At 44.2% G+C, this 21373-nt stretch overlaps 1 protein-coding gene across 1 annotated transcript in view; it reads left to right on the forward strand.

The window, feature by feature from the left end:
- The window catches only part of JADE3 (jade family PHD finger 3), a 64160-nt gene that overhangs the window by 2637 nt on the left and 40150 nt on the right, over window positions 1-21373 (forward strand). Inside the window, exons 2-3 of the mRNA XM_066579478.1 lie at window positions 16526-16587; window positions 20596-20678. Coding sequence (XP_066435575.1) covers window positions 16539-16587; window positions 20596-20678 — 132 coding nt within the window. The 5' untranslated portion in view covers window positions 16526-16538. The remainder of the gene's footprint in view (window positions 1-16525; window positions 16588-20595; window positions 20679-21373) is intronic.

Raw genomic sequence — 21373 nt, forward strand, 5'->3', positions numbered from 1 at the left:
GATGTGGCCAAAAATACCGGAAGAGAAAGCGCCGCATGCGCCTTTTCTTCTGTACAAAGGTCGGTCAACTGGCGGAAAGTGGAAGGACCACATTATAGTCAGTGGGGTACGCTCGACGCAGTTTGGTTCGGTCCAGAGACTGAACTGTTCGGCTGCAGGGATTCCCCTTTCCTACTCAAATGGAGCAGGAAAGCAAAATCCCCAATTTAGATGTGAAAACGCCTTTTAAACGATTAGCCGCAGTTCTCTCCACCTCTAACTTGAACGACTGTGATTCTGCCTGAGGTACGCAGACATTCATATGCTAACTCGCTGTAGCGACTATTCAGTGGGTGATAGTTGCCCATGTAAAGCCTCCCCTAAATGACATTCACATGGGTGAGCATGATATTGCGCCTGTCAACATGTGATTTTCATGGTGATTTTTGATTAGAAATTGCGATCTTCACACACAGAAGAGCATTGACTTCAATGGGAAACCGCACATCACACAGCATGCTAATGCCATGCAATATCTTCCTAGGCCCTATTGAAAACAATGGGTGAGACGTTCTGAGGGAACACCCATACATAGGACATGCTGTGTTTTTTTTTTTGTTCATGTGAATGAATCCATAAAAAAAAAATGGTTTTCAGATTTGTACGCTTTTTTTTGCGCATCGTAATAAACTCATGCGAGAATATCATCCGTGTGGATGCGCCCCTTATTCTAGGATGTAGTAGATGTCTTAGAACCTGCTAATGGCGTGTCTCCAACACAGTAGACTACTATCCTGGTCTCCATGGCCCCTGTGTAGGCACTCATTGGCGCTTGTTGCAAGGCAGTAGCCCAAACTTTATAGCAAACTTGTTGGGTTCTATGAGCACCATAAACTAAGTTTGTGGACTCCTATGGGACAGGGATCACCGCATGCAGGGGTGTGCTCTCTGTACTTGCCTGCCTCCCACTGCCTTTGCTGTTCTCCCGGGAAGCTGATGCTTGATTAATGCCTCAGACTCATGTCTGCATTCAATGCGCATGCACACACTTCTCTGTGTATGTACTGAATCAGAGAGGAGTCTGATGTGTGGACTGAGCAGCGGCTTCCTAGGAGGACCGTGGAGGGACTGGAAGGCAGGTAGGTGTATGAGTGAAAATCTATTGCGATTTTTCTGTTCACAGAGGAAGGATCGCAGCATGTTCTATTTTTGCGCGGACAGCTTCCATTGAAGTCAATAGAAGCTGTCCAATCTGCGGCCCTTCCGCAATGACATTGTGTAAAGGTCGCGGATTCTGCATTATAGCTAGGCAATGAAGCGGAGAAAGAAGAGGGTTTTTAAAAATAAATCTGTACTGTGCGTGTCCAACAGCTCTCTGTGTGGACCATCTGTAGTACAGAAGAGAAGAAGAAAAACAGGTATGCCCGGATGTCGGCTGCGGAATCCCACCTGCCCGTGTGCAGCCAGACCGTGCCTAATTTGACCACGGATTCATCCCTTCACCGAGCTGGATACATGCACAGTATAGTCTGCAACAAAGTTTACATGCAATCTGTAACTGCTAATTTCCCTTGACTTTACATCCCATTTGGATTTAGGGTAAAGACGTGCTGAAAATACTGCAGAATGCCCTAAATCTAATCCACACGCTGCACAAAACTGACATGCGGTGCAGATTTTTAGTACTCCTGCTGGTTTTTCCGCTCTTCAGTGGGGAGGTTAAAATCCGCATTAAATCGTCATTACACTGTGTTGAAGATTTTGCCGCAGATTTCTCATGGCTGCGCAGCAAAGTTCACAACCGCCGATTTCAAAAGCATTCGTTTGTTTTTGCATAATCCATTGAAAAATGGGCAGAGATTTATCAATCTAATTAATCCAGGCGGGGAGAAGTCAGTGGGGCCTGCACCTGCGCCTTTTCTTTACTTTCCAGGAAGCTTTTGGAGGAATGTTTTTTTTTTTCTTAATTGCTTTTTTTTCAGCACTTCAGCATGGGTATACTGTCCTGTAATGTGGCGCCTGTCTGTACTTCATGCTGGCTGTAGTTTGGGCAGCATGAACCTAGTGGCAGGCTCACTTTACTATATTCCATGCTTAAGTAGGCCCTGTTTTTTCAAAAAACTACCCAAATTAAAAGTACAAGATAGATATACTGTATTACAAAGTTTCCTAATTCAGGACTTCTTCACATGGGTGATTTTGACATCCGTGTTCTGTGCATGTTTGCAGCTGACCGCACATGGCGAGCACACTGACCTATTACACTCAATAGGGCTATGCAGACAAATGGTTTTCTTTTTGGGCCTCTTTCGAAGGGGCGACAGCGGTATCGCAGCTTTGTACACATGATTTTGTAGCGTCAGTGATGCTTTTTTTTTTGTGAAGAGTGTCACATCGCATCGCTGCTACCCGCGATTTTCTCACGTGATAAAATCCTGCGATTTTGTCATAAAGTTAATAGGAATTTCTAATGTTAAAATGTATCGCATAGCACGAAAATTGCAAGTACGTGCTATACGATGCAATAAACAAGGCTCCATAGGGAAATATGAGCTGTAAAACACAGCAAACGTGGCAGTATTCAGCAAAACATAGAACAGACTCTGCTTGAAAATTGAGGCGCCAAAAAGCGCTGCGATTGTGAGGCTGTGTAAGAGGTTCCATTAAGAACAATGGGAGCCTCTGACAGCGGGTTTTTTTTTTTTTGCGCTAAACGCTATGTGAGGGAGGCCTTACTAAAGTTAATATTGTGACTTTAGTAGAGCCTTTGACAAAGTATCTCATGCCAAAATATGACCAAATACGGGATTGACAAGGCAACTGTTAGATGGACTCACAACTGGCTGAGTGATCATACTCAAAGAGTGGTCATAAATGGCTGCACATCCAAGTGGAAGGATGTATCAAGTGGGGTACCACAAGGCTCTGTCCTAGGCCCAGTGTTGCTCAACATTTTTATAAATGATCTAAAGGAGGGAATTGAGGGGAAACTGATCAAAAATTGCTAACTACATAAAGTTAGGAGGGATAGCTAACCCTAGAGAAGAAAGAGAGGATTCAAAAAGATCTAAAAAAGCTTGAACAGTGGGCGGCGACTAACAGAATGGTATTTTACAAGGAGAAATGCAAAGTTCTACATCTGGGCAAGAAAAAAAAAGCCACGCAGAATGGGAGGAATTGGGCTAAGCAGCACATGTATGTGAAAAACACTTGGGTAAACTATTAGATCATAGACTGAACATGAGTCAATAATGTGATGCAAATCACTGAGGCAGAGGGATCAATGGAAAATAGGAAACACTGTCACTATATTGACCCATAAAAATTAACTTTTGTTAGATATTTTAAAACAATGTGCCTCACAGACACACAAGACAACACCTATGACGAAAAATGTGTCAAGACCGTCTGGGAAGGGGCAAAAAGATTATTGCTCATTAACCCCTACTTAATAACCGGCGGATAAAAATTCTGTCCAAACACACAAGGGACGGACAGAAGGTGTCTATAAGGCCTTCCCTTACTGATAGGGGGCCCTTATGATGTCGGTATCACTCTACCCGAGCCCAAGGATCTGAATTTATTCAATAATGAATAATGGTTCTGAAAATGTTTCAACGTTAAATTTCAAGGTGGTTTAACATAGTAGATATGGAAATTGTTAGGATAGTTCCATTATGATGATGGTAACAACTGGTTTGACGCGTTTCAGTCGTATAAGCGACTCATCAGGAACCCTTAATAACTTTGAACCTATCAAAGAATAGTATGGATAGACTATCTATCAATAAAGATCAGGATAGTAGTGGAACTATCTTAACAAGGTCCCTTCCATTCTAGGATTAAAATCTGTGCATTTTTCACAGATCCAAATTGGATATGCTCTTCTGGATAAACTGAAGAAAAATGTGTCTTCATTGCCTTAGCAGATTTTTTTCCTCTGCTTCCCTGGCCCTTCAGTGAATCAGCCACTTTCACTTTACCACTAAAATTCATCTTGAGAGAGATGGAGACGAGACACCTTTTCGGCTTCACTGAGGGATCAGATTACAACTGTGGACAGAGTACGGAGGGAGTGGCTGCTGTGAGCTGGAGAGGCACTGTAGGTTCCAATAAGGGGCCTTTCACACGGGTCTGATTTTGCCCACAACATGCAGCTGAATCGTCTGCTGTGGAAATCTGCACCAAAACCCACATATGTATATGCAGATTTTAATGTGGAATTGCTGGAAGAATGAAGCCATTTTCAATTCCACATCAAAGTCTCCGTAGAGGCATGTGGAAATTGCTGCAGAAGTTTCCACGTGGCACAGCCAAATTCCACCCGTCTGAAAGGTTCGTAAGGGCTAATGCCCACGGACGGATTTATGCTGTGTTCCCCGCGTCGGAACAACGCAGCTATTAGGTTCTGTTGAACCTAATAGCTCAGTCCTCATATGCGGGATTCTGCCGCGGGAAAAAATGACTACGTTCTATTTTACCGCGTTTTTCAGCTGCAGGAGGTCTCCATTAATATAGTATTAATGGAGACTGCGGAAAAACGCAGTAAAATGTGTTTTCCCGCGATCGCCACCGGGGACTTTTTTTGTTTATCCCTGCGGGATTCATGTGGCATAGAACCGCAGGCATATCCCGCTCTATCCGTGGGCATGAGCCCTAAGTGTTTAACTGTCTCACCCCAGTGCTAGAGTCACACTTACACTGCTCAGTGCTGCTATATAACGTCCTCCATGTTTCTCCCGGGGGTGTGCTACAGACGTGGTTGTGGAGTCGTAATCCGTTTTGGTACTCCAGTTTCAAAATAAAAATAAGATTTATATACTATATTGAGCCTGATGTTACCACTTAGTGCAGTAAATGTATTAGTAATTAATTCTGAGTCAGAATTGCAGTAAGGCTGCCTGTCCACAGGCGTTGTGGTACCCCGCGGCGGATCTCCGCCGGTCAGCCTATCTGACAGATAGGCTGACCGTGGAGAATCGCGGCAAGTCGCAGCATGCTGCGATTTGCCGGCCGCGAGCGGAGAATCGCAATGATTCTCCACTCGTGGACAGGGTGGAAGCGCTCTCCATAGCAACACTATGGAGAGCTTTCACTGCGTTCCCCACGGCCGGATTATCGCCGCAGAGAACGCAATGAAAACCCGCCTGTGGACAGGCAGCCTAAGAGTGTTTGCTTACCAAACTCTCAGCCCTGGCTGTGGAGACATACGGACATATTCAAAACACTATATTGTGCAAGTGACCACAGATTCAAGTCCTCTTTGGGAGCCAAAATATTCAAAAAAGGTGCGAGAAAAGTCTCTAATGATTGAGGAAATGACATCCACCATAATTTGCAACTTTTTTATGCGACAAGTGGTTCTAACTGCTTAATACATTCTCCTCATACACTTCTATGCAGTCCTACTGTCTCTCCGAATGTGTATAATAGCACTAGGAACTGCAAATTCACCACACAATTCAGTACAATGAATATGAATGGAGTTTTCAGAACCTTTCTGTAGTGTAATCAGCTTGTGTGAACTTCAGGGCGTGTCGTGGACTTGTAAGGCTGGGTTCACACGGGGTGTAATTCTGCCCGCAGCTTTTTATCCCAGGATTAATCAGCAAAGTAGACGAGATTTGCAAAAATCTCATGCACCCGCTGCGGCCAAGCCGCTCTCAAGTTGACATCCCGTGTGGAATTCAAAAATGTGGCATGTCCATTCTTTCCCCCTTTCCACTGCGGCTTCTCTCCTCTCCATGGGGAGAGATGGCCGGAGCGGAATGCAGGCGGCGAAGCCACAGGGAAAAGTCATGGATTTTGAAGCTGCGTTTCTCCTGCGGAGATCTCACGGTATTTCCTTGAAGTCCTTCTGTGAGATTTCGGCCCCGTGTGACCCCAGCCTTAATGTGCACTGAATATGACACAGCTTACTGCTTTGTTGCAACTGTAATACTCTAAAGCCACTCATGGGCCGTTTTTTTTACAGCGTTTAGCTGTTCAGTGCTGTAAACGCCTCCATTGATTTCAACGGGACTTCTCAGATGAGCGTTCGAACGCTGTCAGCGTATGTGGTCAGCTTCCATTCATCTCAGTAGGCCTGACGGAAATACCTAAGTGGGTGCTGCTCGGGTATCTGCACAGCCGCACTTAGAAGTGAATAGAGCTCTCTTGAATGGAGCTTACGCAACCAGCCCTCCATTCAGTCTTGTCCTTACTGCAGGGGGTGCAGTAAGTAACCCCATAGTGAGGAGGATGGGGAAACCGGGGCCTGATCTCAATATCAGTAGGGGTCTCAACCATACGATAGGGGATAACATGCAATCTTGGTACAACCCATTTAATTAAAAAAAAAGTTAGGTGTCTGTAAAAAATGGTTGGGTATTGGCTACCTGGCTCTTGGGAATTCTCCAACCCTGAAATACAATGCAACAGTACAAAACAATGATAATAAAAGCTCTTGCAGCGATATTCTACCACTGTTGGGCTAACTTCACATGGGCGATATCGCGCTCGCCAACATGTGATTTCCTTTTCACATGTATATCAAAACCGCCTTGCATCACTTCGGGGAAGTAGTGAATGTTTTCAGTGGTGAGACCTTGCATCGCACTCGCAGGCACCTAGCACGCGGTTCAAAGCTGCCGCTTGCCCCATTAAAAACAATGGTTGATGCGATGCAAGGGCACGCCCACAGATAGGACGTTCCGTGATTTGTTTCCTGCATGACATTGCGGTGTGATGTGGGGGGGAAAAAAAACGCTTATATGTATGACCCCATTCAAAAGAATGGGGTTTATATTAGTGTAAGATTTGTGCATCTCTCAACACAACAACGCTGTCATGCTTGGACACTTGCAGTCACGGTTTAACTTTTTTTATCCGACATTCAGGTTGTGACTTTCATTCTGTGCCAGATCAGTCTATTTTAGGCAGCAGAGGTTTTATTAGCTGTCTTTTCAGTTTAGATTTGATGCTTGTTGGATGCGATTATGCGAGCACCGTTATTGCTGATGTAATAGTGCTAATTGCCGGGCTGCACCTGTGCTAGCCGCTTCAGTCTGGCAGTTGTTGGGAAAGTGCTAGTGCCCATGTAATAGCAGCCTTAAAGCAAATTGTGTTAGTTTACCACTAATTACCTGGCTAAACTTGACCCTACAACTTCAATCCGGCAGTTTAATAGTAGGTCATGAGCTTTAAGCCCCCTTAACATGGCATGATTATCGTGCCAATCACTTGCTAGATCGAGTGGTCTGTTGTGCTGTTGGAATGCATGCCGTGAAAGAGTGATCTGAAAATCATTGTTGGTCTGCCACTGCCTTGTTCCGTTTGAACAGGCCATCTTCCATCTATGAATGACGGCCTGTTGACTGTAAATGGATGCAGGTGTGCCAAAATGATCCCCGGCCTTTCCCTCCTCCAGACACTGAGCGACAATCGTTTCTGTGTAAAAGCAGAGGGGCATGTAAGACCGGCTTTAACTACAACATGTAATAGCACTCTGAGGCTATGTTCACAGCTGCCTTCCAATGGGTGGCGCTGCAGAGGTATTGTTCCATCTCCCTTATTTGCATATTACCCAGAGGAGCATGAATGGTCTTATAAGTCTCCTCACTCACCTTCTAGGTGCTCTCCCTAAGGAGAAATAATAGCGTCCCTGACCCACATCATAGGCCTCTCGCTAGCCAAGACAGAAATCTACTGCACACTGAAACAGCAGTCTGTGTATGGATTCTGACTTGGCTTTTAATTCCGGGTCATTGTTACAAGGCTTGCATAAAGAATCTAACATTGACTTGCAGGAAAGCTGCCTTCCAATAGGTGGCGCTGCAGAGGTATTGTTCCATCTCCCTTATCTGAATGGAGTCATATACATGAGTGATGTTTTTCTTTCACAGCGATGCTGCGAGGTAAAAAAACACTGCATGTCTTTTTTTTGTCTTTTTGCTTGCCACGAAACGCATCTCCCATTGTTCTCAATGGGACTGTCAAACAATGAAATATTTACCGATCCATTGACACGTGTGAAACAAGTGGAGCAGAGTGGACCGCCCACTTGACAAATTCATAGCTCTGGGAGCCGGATGCATGAAGAGGCCATACAGGCGAACGTAGGAGAGTATCAAGAAAAAGGAAGTGGCAATAGTTAGCGGAGCTCGGCAGCCGAGTTTACAGGCCCTCTAACTGGTGGGCAGAATTCCTTTAATATTATTTGACATTTAAGAAACAGATGAAAAGTATTTTCCTCGATTTAGATTTGACTTCTTCACCTGCATGATAGACGGACAGAAAACTTGGAAACCATTTGCCGCCTTCACACAGCGTCCCATATGTTCATGATCTCTTCTTCCTGGCTCCGCTGGCTTTGTGACCCTGCTATCAGCACATTCCATGGACCACTGATGTCTTCCCATTTCCTATTGTTGTTTAATGGGATGGCAAATAATGGTAATCCCTGTATGATATATAGACGAATCTGATGTAGCAGCATGAAGTATAAGAACCCAACATTGTATGAATACATAGACAGATGTAGCATACAAAACGGTATGCAATGTGTTAAATGTCAGTTTAAGTTTGCTGCCTTGTAATCTGTAATGCGGTGTTAAAGTAATAATACACTGACAAGAAGTTACCGAGGTTCACCAGTAGTGTATAGTAACTCTCTTTATTTGTAATATAGGTAAGAAAAATACTATGGACCAGTCCTAAAAATAAGAAAACCGTAAACATGCCTATAACAGAGATAAACATTACGGGTCTAAGGTACTAATTTGGGACCGGAAGCTTCCATAACTACATTTTACTACACATGAGATCTAGCTACCGTGTTTCCCCCCAAATAAGACACTGTCTTATATTATTTTTTGCCCCAAAACGGGCCCAGTGTCTTATTTTCAGGGAGGTGGGGGGGCTTATACTCACCTGGTTCGCGGCGTCCCGATGCCTCCCGATGGTCTTCGGCGGCGCTGCGGTAAACTGCGTCCTCCTTGTCTCACAGCTGAGCTTCTTCCTGGTGACGGGGCTTTGAATACCCCGCCTTTAGCAAAGCAAGCGCTGTGATTGGCTAATCAAGTGTCAATCATAGCCGACGCTCAATGAGCCAATCATAGCCATTCAGTGAATGGTTGTGATTTGGCTTATTGAGCGCCGACTGTGATTGGCTCATCGAGTGCCAGCAGCCAATCACAGCGCTCGCTTGGCTGGAGGCGGGGTATTTAAAGCCCCATCACCAGCAGAAGCTGAGATAGCAAGCTCTTGAAAAAGGCCTGCGTAGGGCCAAAACGTTGCCTTTTAATTGGACGTAATAAACATGCCTCTGAGGATGTGAAGTTTTAAGTCCCGCGTGCTCTTTGCAAAATCATTGGATTTATCTTGTAAGTGCCGTTTGATAAATGCACACCCGTGCAAACGAATTGCAATTTCCGCGAGCGGAAGAAAAATCACAGCATGCTCCATTTTTGTGCGGATTCCGCATGGTAGCCATCCGACCCGCAGCCCTTCTGCAATTGACAAAAATGTGAAGAAAAAATCTGTACTGCACATGTCCGATGGCGAGCCGCTGGGTTCATACACAGTACAGATTATCTGTCCACAATACAGGTCCACACGGATGCTGGCAGGCGCAGGGGTTGGATTCCGCCGCGTGCTCCTGCTTACGGAATCCGACCCATTCGTGTGCAGCCGGCCTAACACTTTGTTCTTACTACAGAATCTTGCACTGAAGTTACCCACAGCCGTCCCATCTGAGCATCGGCCGTAAGGCCAAGCCAGTTCCTGCAAGGACAGCTTCACACGGGTGTATGCATAGTTGCATACGCCTCAGTGCAATGTGCTTGCGCTATGAACAAGGTTGATTTGCAGGGCATCATGTGTTTTTTTTTTTTTATTCCACGGATACAAAAAATGGAAATGTAGTTGAACCCATTGAAATCAGTGGCTTCTATTCTATGTGTATTGCGCATGCAAATTTTGAGCACACAATGTGCCCGTGTGAGGCCCCCCTAAGGGTGACTACTCGCTAGCGTTTTTTTTCCGCCGTAAATTCGCTGCGCTTTTTTTTCCCCCAATTGTCAATGGGACTTTCTAATGTTAAAAACGCAACACAACTTGCGTTTTTGGTGCGTTGTGTTTTTAACATTAGAGATTCCCATTGACAATTGGAAAAAAAAACGCAGCAGAAAAAAAACGCTAGTGGGTAGGCACCCTAACGGTGCTGATATTGTTAGAATGTTTTCTTAAAAGTATGCCAATGTGTATAGGAGATGAGATGAGCCCTATTGTATTAACAGCAGTTATATGTCAAGTTAAAGTTTGCTAAATATGTTGGTATTGCCCACAGCTGAATATGGCCGTACATGTCCAGTCCTTTGGCAGTAAAGTTATCTCATCACCTTTTACATGCAATTCTTGTCACTTAAAATAAAAAATGCCCTGAGTTTTGGTGAATTGGTATTAATAACATAGTATGTAAGGCTGAAAAAAGTCCATACAGTTCAGCCAGTGGGAGGCAACCCCCCCCCCCCCCCCAATAAGATAAAGCCAATTTTTTCCCTTTTAAGAGAAAATTATATCTTCCTGACTCCAATCTGGCAATGGGAATGATCCCTGGATCACCAACCCTTCTGAAGTTATTAATGATTATTATAACATATAATATTGCGTCCAGGCCCCTCTTGTACTCTTTTATCGAGTTTGCCATCACCATGTCCTCAGGCAGAGTTCCATAGTCTCACTGCTCTTATAGTAAAGAACCCCCTTTTATGTCGGTGTAGAAACCTTCTTTCCTCTAGACCTAGAGGACACCCCTTGTTACAGTCACAGTCCTGGGTATAAATAGATGGGAGAGATCTCTGTATTGCCCCCTGATATAGTTATACATAGTTATTAAGTCACCCCTCAGCCGTCTATTTTTCTAAACTAAATAACCCTAATTTTGATAACCTCTCTGGGTATTGTAGTCCGCCCATTCCATTTATTACTTTAGTTGCCCGACTTTGTACCCGCTCAAGCTCTAATATGTCCACCTTGAGTATTGGTGCCCGAAGCTGTATACAATAGTCCATGTGTGGACTGACCAGTGACTTGTAAAGAGGAAGAACTATGTTCTCCTCATGTGTCCCTAGACCTTTTTTGATGTACCCCATGATCTAATTTGCTTTGGCAGCAGCTGCCTGACAGTGGTTGCTCCAGTTAACTAAAATCCCCAAGTCCTTTTCCATGTCAGTGTTACCCAGTGGTTTCCCATTTAGTGTGTAATGGTGACATGTATTTCCTCCGCCCATTTGCATTACCCTACATTTCTCAGTGCTAAACCTCGTTTGTCACTTTTCTGTTTTTCCTCCCTGCTGCTGCAGACTGGAACAGTTGGGCAGAAGCAGCTGAATGACCAGACTCTGCATGCCTGCTCAGTAAAGAACCTTGTACTGATGTAGAGGATTAGGAGCCACAACAACATTGAGGACTCTGTTTAGACCAGTGTTCCTTTAACTCTAGTCCTCCGGTACCCCAACAGGTCATGTTTTTAGGATTTCATAGGTTTTCCTCAAATCCGGCATCTTTTGGAGCATTTCTAGATTGGAGTTGAGAAATACTTGTTTAGAATAAAGCTAACTTTACAGGAGCAAGTGTGATATCAGGCCGTGAATCATGATATCCTGCTCGCCAACCTGTGATTTCCACACGGATGTGAGGCGTTTTTGTATCAAAACCCCCCTTGCATCACTGCAGGATAGAAGCGATCCGCGGCGGCGTAGGATCGCAGAGTTTCTCCCATTGTTTTCAAGAGGGAAACCTCGCAATGCATGCACCTAGCACGTGGAGCAGTGCTGCAGCCATCCTCCTTGAAAACAATCGGAGATGCGATGCAAGGACACGCCTACAATTTTTTACCGCACAGCAACGAGGGGAAAAGATTGCTTGTGTCTGACCCTATCCAATAGAATGGTGTTCATATTCGTGCAAGATTTAGGAGTCTCGCAATGCACAATTCTTGCGTGAGAATCTCGCTTGTGTAAAGACAGCAGAAGGCCGCGTTTTGAGTTCTGCGTTAATCGTGCTAGAACGTTCCCATCTAAATCAATGGGGCCTCGCAGACATACATTCCATCGCTGCGCTGCACGAGGATTTTTCCAGCGGCGTGATTTTTTGAGTGCCATCTGCTCTATCTTTTTCCCTTTAGTGCACCTCATCACCCATCACAATGATGGGGTGCGCTAAAACACACTGTCTGACACAGAAAGTGAAGGTAAAATCACGGCAAAGCACCACAATTTTAATTGCAGCGCTTTGCCATGTTTATGTGTGAGAGGTTCCTATGGGTGCTAGTACAAGAGCTTTGGGGGCTACTGGTAATACGAATTGCCCCAACCTAGTCTTGCATAGTTGTATAATCGTGGCGTCACTAACTCTATCACAGATTTTCTTCTGCTACTGTCCTGCATCTCTGTTCACCTGTATAGAGTCCCAAAGGGTTCGGCTTTTGCCACTTTGAATTTGTAAAATGGGCAGTTGCAACTGCTCACTGTCAAAGGATGACTTCAGAGATGATTGATGGCTCAATGGAAGGTAATTGCTCCGTCTTTCAGCGGCTGAACGATGAATTTTAAGTTTAACTAAAATCCATCGTTCAAACGAAAAGTGCACGATGCCCACGTTTACATGTAACTATTATTGCTCATTTTCGGCTGGTTGGATGAATTTGCGTGTAAAGGGTCTTTCAGTATCTGGTTTTAATTATTATTTTTAAAAAAATGATCTAGTCCCTTTAAAAGGAGGCATCCCCAAGTCTCCCACAGCTTATGTGTTCTCATGTGGCAAATTTAAAGTTATGGTCACACGTTGCTGTTTTTGGTGCAAGTCCACATCAAGATCTGAACCATTTGGTGCGGATTTCGACAAGGTTTTTGCCATGCATATGCAGCACATTTCACCCTTTCAATCAGCTTTGTATCCATGCCAAAATTCTCGGCAACGGTGTGGATTTTGGCACGGAAATTGACACTGCTTTTGGTGCAGATTTTCTGCTTCAGAAAATCCTCCATATCCCCCATATCCTGGAATACATGGCGCTGTCAGCGCACCCTGGCATAGGGACTGTCTCCCCCTGGCAGCTTCTGGTGAACGCCACTGATAAGGTGATTCTGCTTCTACATCCACTGATCCGCGGCTCCGCGCTCACTAGAGGTTCCCGAGGGCCCATGTCGGCGTGTACTGATGCAGGTTTTATGCGGTAATGCTGTGGAATTTGCCATGGAGTTTTCGTAGCATTTCCGCCCCGTATGAACTTACAATCATGCAAAAACTTCTGCAACTCAAATCCTGTTCTGTATATATTACTGGGGTTGATTCTGCAGCATTTCCATGGATTCTTACAATCCCCATTCACATCTATGGAACAGCCAGTGGAAGTTCAGACAAGGAGTTTGCCCAACACTAATCGGTCACTGGCTGCTCCTGGTGAGACTTCGTCAATCCCATTGATACACACAGGATGCTGCCAAAACGCTGTATATGCTACACCAACAGGCAACAGGGTGATGAAAAGCACGCTTGTCAAAATTCAAGGCTTCCTGCAGTAGACAAGTTTGTGTTTCTTGATTCATGTGTCTGCAGCTGCTTTTTTTTCCAGTTGCTTTTCGCATTGGTTTCTTCTGCAGACTCTAATTTTCCACCTTTCTGACTGGGAGTTACATTCTGAAATGGATAGAGAAGGCATCAATGTGGTATTCAGCTTGTTAGGAAGCTTGAAGCTTGTCTTATGCTTCCTTTTTTATGCACATGTTTTTTCTGGTTTGTAAGACTTGATACTTTATGTGCATTTTTTACAAGCTTCTTCTGTTTTTTGTTTTGTTTAGTTTTTTTTTTTTTGCTATTTTTTTTCCAGCATTTTGCTTTCCTGTAGAGAAGCCTCTGGGAAACCACCTGAGAAAAAGCCATACCTAGAGCATTCTGTATTTTGGAAAAATTTACTGAATCTAAAAAAAAAAAATTAGGCAAAAGTAAGGCAATAATGCCACCAAAAACCTCCACACATTTATAGTGTTTGGTATTTGCGCATTGCCTTACAGCAAACACCTGGCCACTGAGTCGTTTTTATCTTTTTGGAAAAAGAAATGTGGCGTTCTCTTCAATGCCAAGTTTAATTAACCCGCTGCTTGCCTGGCAGGTAGGGGAAGTGGTTGCTTTGGCAGATGTCCAGTTGGAGTTCTCCAGGAATTGGCAAGTATAAAACAAAATGCCAATGTAAATAAACTTAGAATTACCTTTTAACCTCTTCCCGTGTCATGACTTGTATTTTTATCATGTCCGGGAGGGCTTTAACATGAAATTACGTAGACTTATAATTAGGAATGGGTGATTTTTGTCAAAAATGTAAATCTCAATTTTTTAAAATGTATAGATAAATCTTGATTTTAATAATTTTTTTCCCCCTAAATTAACTGAAAATAGGTATATGAGACCTTGTGTTTTTTTGCGGGACGAGTCTTAATATTCAATGCTACCACTTTAAGATGCAGGTAATATCTTAGTACTTTTGTCCACCTCTAAATTTAATAAGTCAGTTATTGTTATTTAGTGGTTTCACCACACAGTATAAATTATAATTTTTTTTGTTACTCCTTTTTTACCACAAGAACATTTTATTAATAATTCTATTTGCATCGCCGCACCCTATAACACGTAACGTTTTCACTTTTTAGCCAAATGAGTTGTATGAGATCTTGTCTATTGAGAGAGAAATTGTAGTTTTCACTGGTATTATTTAGCGGTACGTGTGACTTCTTGATTGGTATTTATAGCGTTTTTTGAAAGGGTGGTGAATAAAAAAAAAGTTATTCTGGCTTCTTTTTTTTTTTTTTTTTGAATACTGTCACTGTTGGCTGGGCCAATGCCATGATGTAACTGATAAGTAAATGGACAGACACACACACACAGCGCTATGCAATGTGACAGGGATAGCAGGTAAGCCTTAGTGCAATATAGAACTAATGAAAGGTTCAACAGTTCTGTATTGGATTTAGGGCTTATTCACATGGGCGTATGAGTACAACGCCTCGAGTTATGCTCTGCCGGCAGAGATCGTGTAGGGCTGCGATAGGCACTGAGCATGCCTGGGATTATGGGAAATGTCCCATGAAGATCAGTCAAAGCAGCGTCTTAATGCTGCTAGGGAGGAGCTGGCACTCTGAGACACCATAAGATACTGCCTGAAGTGCCTGCCTACCATTGTTATCTCTAAAATCAAATTTAGCGGTGCTGTATAAAATTGCGAAGCTGGTAAGGTAATCGTACAATCCTACTTACAGCATATTGAAGGCATAGGCTTAGGAACTAAGCCCACACTATCCACAACAGGAAGTTTGCTGTAACTGACAGCTGAGGTCCCACTGCAATGGCCAGGATTGGAGAGGACTCTGATCCCCTTAAATACCCAGTTAATGCTAAAAGCGGCTGTTACCATAGAGGAGGCTCCCTCTGTCGTGTCCCAGGGTTTCTGCAATGCAATCACAGAAGGCCTATGGGTTGCCATGGCTATCAGTGCAAAATATAGAAAATAATATGTATTATCTTAGTGATCATCACATGCTCAAGTCTGCTACTACGATGAAAGTAAATGTAAAAAAACATAAATTAATTAAGAGGGGGGAAAAAACAAAACTCTTTTTGCACACATAGTGCTTTCTTTAGAAGTCCAAGAAAATTGCATAATTTATATCGATGCATCCATCAGGCCCCATTCTATTTGAAGCGGGGAGCATTTACACTCAGCGATCAGAAGTCCGCAATCCATCAATGATTTTCGTGCTGGTTGAAAGTGACCGACCAGCAAACTGTAAACAAATAGTGCATGATGGCTGGGCATTTAGATACAACAAATATCGCGAAATTAGTTATTTTGAACAAATTTAGTGCAATAACTGTCCCGTGGAAATGGCCCTTAATTCTGCCTGTGCCGTTAGTAAGACAACTGCTGCAAAGCTTTCTCTACAGAATAGGAAGTGACAGATTAGTATGAGGCGCTGTGGTCCGTGTGAAAAATGCAAGATTTTAGGATTTAAAACTATATAGATTGTGACCAAAAATTTTTTTTTTTAAAGTTCTTAAATATGTTTGATACAAAAATGTGATTTATATAATAGGTCCTTTTCTGATGACCCTTTCCTTTTAAAGATTATAATGAATTTATTTTGATATCTGCCTTTTCTACTTTTCCATGTCCCATTATAAAAAAGTATATGCCCATCTTGTGATGGAGCAGATGAGTCTCTATAAGTGATGTTGGAGTGCTTCTTTATAAATCTGGAAAGCTCCATGGAAACCTTGACTAACATTCCAACTGTTATGGGGTTTTTAGGTGTTTATGGTATTTCTTCATGCCAAAATTGTTTAGAAGGGGTATAAATGCTGAAATGTTATGACCATTCCTGACCCTAATTTCTATGTGAAGGGCTATGTTTAATGTAGGCTATATAGGTTGTTAATAATTGATTTGTATTGAGTATTTTTGTATATTCTGTCTTTACTGCTGGTTACATTTCCAATTTTTTTTTTTCTCAAGAGGATGCGTCAGGATGAAGCGACACAGGAATCTCAGCAGCAGCGACAGCTCTGACAATGAAAGTGAGTATTAACCCTTTGCAATCCAATTTTGAATTCAGGATTTCTAGGGGACTTTCTCTTTCTGCCATTATACAATGGCGCCAGCTGCTGGCTAGAGCCAGTACTGCGGTATGGAACATGCTGGAGAGGCCCCCGACAACAGAGCGGCGAGTAATATGCAGTAAGAATACCCTGCCGGACGTCTTCCGGCATTGGAGCTGTACAGCCTTCAGTCAGAATGTCTTCAGACGTCAGACAGTGGATTGGAAAGGGTTAAAACAACAAAATGCTAAACTATATTAAAGGGGTTGTCTAGTTGTAAATTATTGATAATTATGATCTTTATTTGTATAGCGCCAACATATTCCACAGCACTTACATAGACAGGGGGAATACAGAAAGACAAAAATTACAGAACCACGGTTACATAGTAATCAGTTGATAGAAACAATAGGGATGACGGTCCTGCCCCAACGAGCTTACATACTACATGTAATGGGGGGATACAGAAGGTAAAGGGGCTGAAGATGTGCATGGTATGGAGAGGTGGAGAGTGAGGGATGCTATACACATAGACAATGGTCAGACATTTAGCCGTGTGACGGCAGAATCGTTATGACTGCAGGAGCGGTTTATGATGGCTGGCAGGGATTGCAGTCAGTAGATCAGGGAGCATGTTATCAGGCGGCGTACAGAGGAGTTTGTTTAGGGTATGCGGTATGCCTCCCTGAAGAGGTGCGTTTTTAGAGCACGCCTGAAGTTCTGCGAGTCCTGGATTGCCCAGATAGCCTTTGGTAGTGCGTTCCAGAGGACCGGTTCTGCTCTGGAGAAGTCTTGGAGGCGGGAATGAGAAGTTTGAATTAGAGGGGTGCGCAGTCTAGCTTTGTTAGAGTCTAGAGCCCGGGCTGGGTGATAAATTGAGATGAGGGAGGCAATATAGGGGGGCGCTGCGCTGTGGAGGGATTTGTGGATGAAGGTAGTAAGTTTAAATTGCATTCTGTATTTAACAGGCAGCCAGTGCAGTGACCGGCACAGGCGTCCGAGTAGCGGCTAGACAGGAAGATGAGCCTGGCTGCCGCATTCAGGATGGATTGGAGAGGGTAGAGTCTGGTGCAGGGAAGGCCGAGCAGCATCGAGTTGCAATGATCGAGCCGTGAGTGGATGAGGGCAACAATAAGAGTTTTTAGCATGTCTACAGTGAGAAAAGAGCGGATTCTTGTGATGTTCTTGAGGTGCAGCTGACATGTTTAAGCAAGAGATTGGATGTAGGAGGTAAATGATAGATCAGAGTTGAATATGACCCCAAGACAGCGGGCATGCTGTCTGGGAGTTATGATGGCGCCACACACTGAGATGGAGGTGTCAGGATGAGGTCGGTTAGTGGAGGGTGGAAATACCAGTAAGTCAGTTTTAGAGAGGTTTAGTTTTAGGTGGAGAGAGGACATAGTGTTTGAGACAGCGGACAGACAGTCGGTGATGTTTTGGAGGAAAGGTGCAGAGATGTCACCGGAAGAGGTGTATAGCTGTAGATGTGGTATTGGAGGCCAAATTTCCTGATGGTTTGTCCAATAGGGGCTGTGTAGATAGAGAAAAGGAGGGGGCCGAGGACCGAGCCCTGGGGGACCCCAATAGCAAGGGGAAGAGGAGGAGAGGTAGAGCCAGCAAAGGAGACGCTGAAAGAGCGGTCAGATAGGTAGGGAGAGAACCAGGAGAGGGCCTATGGAGCAAAGCATACTGAGGAGGAGTTTGTGGTCAACAGTGTCAAATGCTTCAGAGAGGTCAAGGAGGATCAGTAGGGAGTAATCGCCCCTCGATTTGTCTGTCAGTAAGTCATTGGATACCCTTGTAAGGGCAGTTTCTGTCGAGTGTTGGGGTTGGAAGCCAGACTGTAGGGGGTCGAGAAGAGAGTTCTCTGATGGATAGCTTACAAGGCGGGAGTAAACTAGGCGTTCTAGTAGTTTTTGAGATGAAGGGGAGATTAAAGATGGGTCGGTAGTTGGCAGCATCTGTCGCGTCAAGAGTCGGCTTCTTTAGCAGTGGGGATATCATGGCATGTTTGAAAGGAGAGGGAAAGATGCCAGAGGTCAAAGAGAGGTTGAACATAGTGGTGAGATGGGAGATGACCACTGGGGAGAGGGATTGGAGGAGGTGTGATGGGAGAGGGTCGCTAGTGCAGGTGGTGGGGCGAGCAGAGAAGAGCAATTTGGAGACTTCTTCCTCTGTCGTTGGTCTGAGTACAGACAGTGAGCAGGACCTAGATGAGGTATTGATGAGACTAGGGTCAGGGTTAGTCTGGGATTGGAAAGTTATTTCTTGACGGATGTCATCAATTTTCTTTTTGAAGTAGGCAGCCAACTCTACAGCACTGAGATCTGTCACAGGGGGCTGCGATTTAGGGCTGAGAAGGGAGTGAAAAGTATCAGTCGTTTAGGGTTGTGCGATAGTGAGGAGACAAGAGAAGTGAAGTAGACTTGTTTGGCGTGGTGGAGGGCGAGGTTGTGGGTTCTGAGCATAAATTTGTAGTGGAGGAAGTCTGCGGACGTTTGCGACTTCCTCCACAGCACTTCTAGAGCACCGCCGGATGAAGCGCGTTTTGAGGCGTGAGCTAGGGTTGCCGCATTCTACATCGGATGGCTTGGGTCATTGGGGGGTGGGGGGGGGGCACTTCATCCAGGGCATGTTTGAGAGCAGTGTTGTAGTGAGCGGCAGCCAGGTTGGGGCAGGCGAGGAGAGAGATGGGGGACAGAGAGGACTGTAGGGATTCAGCAAAGTCCTGGGTGTGAATGGCCTTAAGGTTCCTGAAGGTAGGTGGGTCTGGAGAGATGTTAGGGAGCGTGACAGAGAAAGAGAGCAGGTTATGATCCGAGAGCGGAGTTAGTGAAGTTGGAAGCAGAGCATAGACGGAGGAAGACCAGATCAAGAGTGTTTCCATCCCTGTGAGTGGGAGAGGCTGTGAGTTGAGAGAGACCAAGGGAGGAGGTGAGCGAAAGCAGCTGACAGGCAGATGGGGTCATTAGTGGGGATGTTAAAATCACCTAAGATGAGGGTTGGAATTTCGCAGGATAGTTAGTGGGGGAGCCAGGCAGCAAAGTGGTCCAAAAGCAGGCGAGGAGTACCTGGGGGATGGACTATCCTCACGATATCCCAGCAGTAGTAGATTGATGGGAGCAGTCGTACAGGATTCCCGCTGTTTTCTGGCGTGACAAGTTAATGCACAGAGCTGATTTTTGCATGAAGCAGACAGCCCCGTTCACACCACAGTGGCCAGGTTTGGTACTGCAGGCTAAGTTCCTATTGAAATGAATGGGTGTACTACCAAGTCTGGCCACTGCAGAACTGCTTGCTACCTGCAAAAGTCAGCTCCTTGCATGAGTACACTAGCCCAGAGAACAGCTGATCAGTAGGGAAAGCTTGTAACAGACCTGCTATTGATGACCTATCTTGAGGATAGTGCATCTATAGTTTACAACCAGGCGATCCCCTAAAAGACATGGGGTTTTCGCTCCTAAAGGACCAGACACTTTTTAGTGATTTTTATTTTTTTTAACGCATATGGTAGTTTTATGGCCCTATTTTTTCCCCCCACTTCGGCTACAAAAATGTATTTGTGCTTTTTTCTTTTTTTGACTTTGTGTGGGGTTTTGCTGCCCTCAGAGACACAGGGCTATTTTATAATATATTTTTTTCCACAATTTTTTTTTTCATTATTTTTTTTATTTAGAAGTAATGTGTATGAAAAGCTCTAAACATGCTACTTACTAGATTGCTTAGTTCATTCCAGGAGACCAGTGATAGAAGGCAAAGAGTGGCATGTTTACATGCGCGATACTTGCTGTGTTTCAAATGTGCTAGTGGACAAGAAGTCTGCTCTCTAATCTGTGCTGCTCTTGTGTAAGGCTCCTCTACATGTAAACATATGGCATTCCTCAGTTGCTCTGAAGTAACCACGACTTCATGAAATTCATAATATATAGTGAAGTACTTGCCCTTGTAGTGCACATCCTTAATGTATTCTCATTTTATTTTCAGGTCCTTCAACGTCCTTCTCTTCCTGTTTTCAATACAGGAGCAAGGCAAAAAACCCAACAGAGGAGGAAAAGAAGTCTGCTGAGGTATGCTTTATCAAAGGTTGCATGAGTCTAGGAGGCGGTGAATATGCCCGTCACAGCACCATATAGTCGCTGGACTAGTTGCGTCGTACAGCACCAAGATAAATTGCCCACATCTTGCCTGTAGAGTGCAGTGTAGACAGTGCCTTACAGCTCCTAATATCAATGCAAAGATACTGCATAATGATAGCGTACATTTACCAGTTAGTATAATTCATCACCCACATATACAACTTCAAACATAACTTGTGTAGTAGCAGTTTATACGTTGCCTCTATTGATAATGCATCCATTTCCCACTTAGTGCCTACAGTCTCCAATGCCACAGATTCTGTCCCCATGTCACAAAGCAGCCACCATTTATCTCCTCTTATTCCCATGTTCTTCTTGAAGCGATACTGCCCTCTGCTGGATCAGCTGGTAAAGCTAGTAAAGTCTTATCAACATTTGCAGTTTTAGGAAAGGGATATCTTGACGTCTAAATGTCTCTCATGTGATACCATGGCACTGTGACGGTTAGAAGACTTGCCGTTTTGCTTTGTAGTATAGCACATTTACACAGAGAAATGTATACCATGTTTGCTCCATTACCAATATGTTACATTCTATATAACTGGAGCATCCTGCTCTTCTAAAGGTGATCCTTATACTAAATACTTGCCTTTACCCATGAAATAACAACTCTGGATCATTCTTTT

This window comes from Eleutherodactylus coqui, chromosome 1 (genome assembly GCF_035609145.1).
Source record: "Eleutherodactylus coqui strain aEleCoq1 chromosome 1, aEleCoq1.hap1, whole genome shotgun sequence".
NCBI classification, from domain to species: Eukaryota; Metazoa; Chordata; class Amphibia; order Anura; family Eleutherodactylidae; genus Eleutherodactylus; species Eleutherodactylus coqui.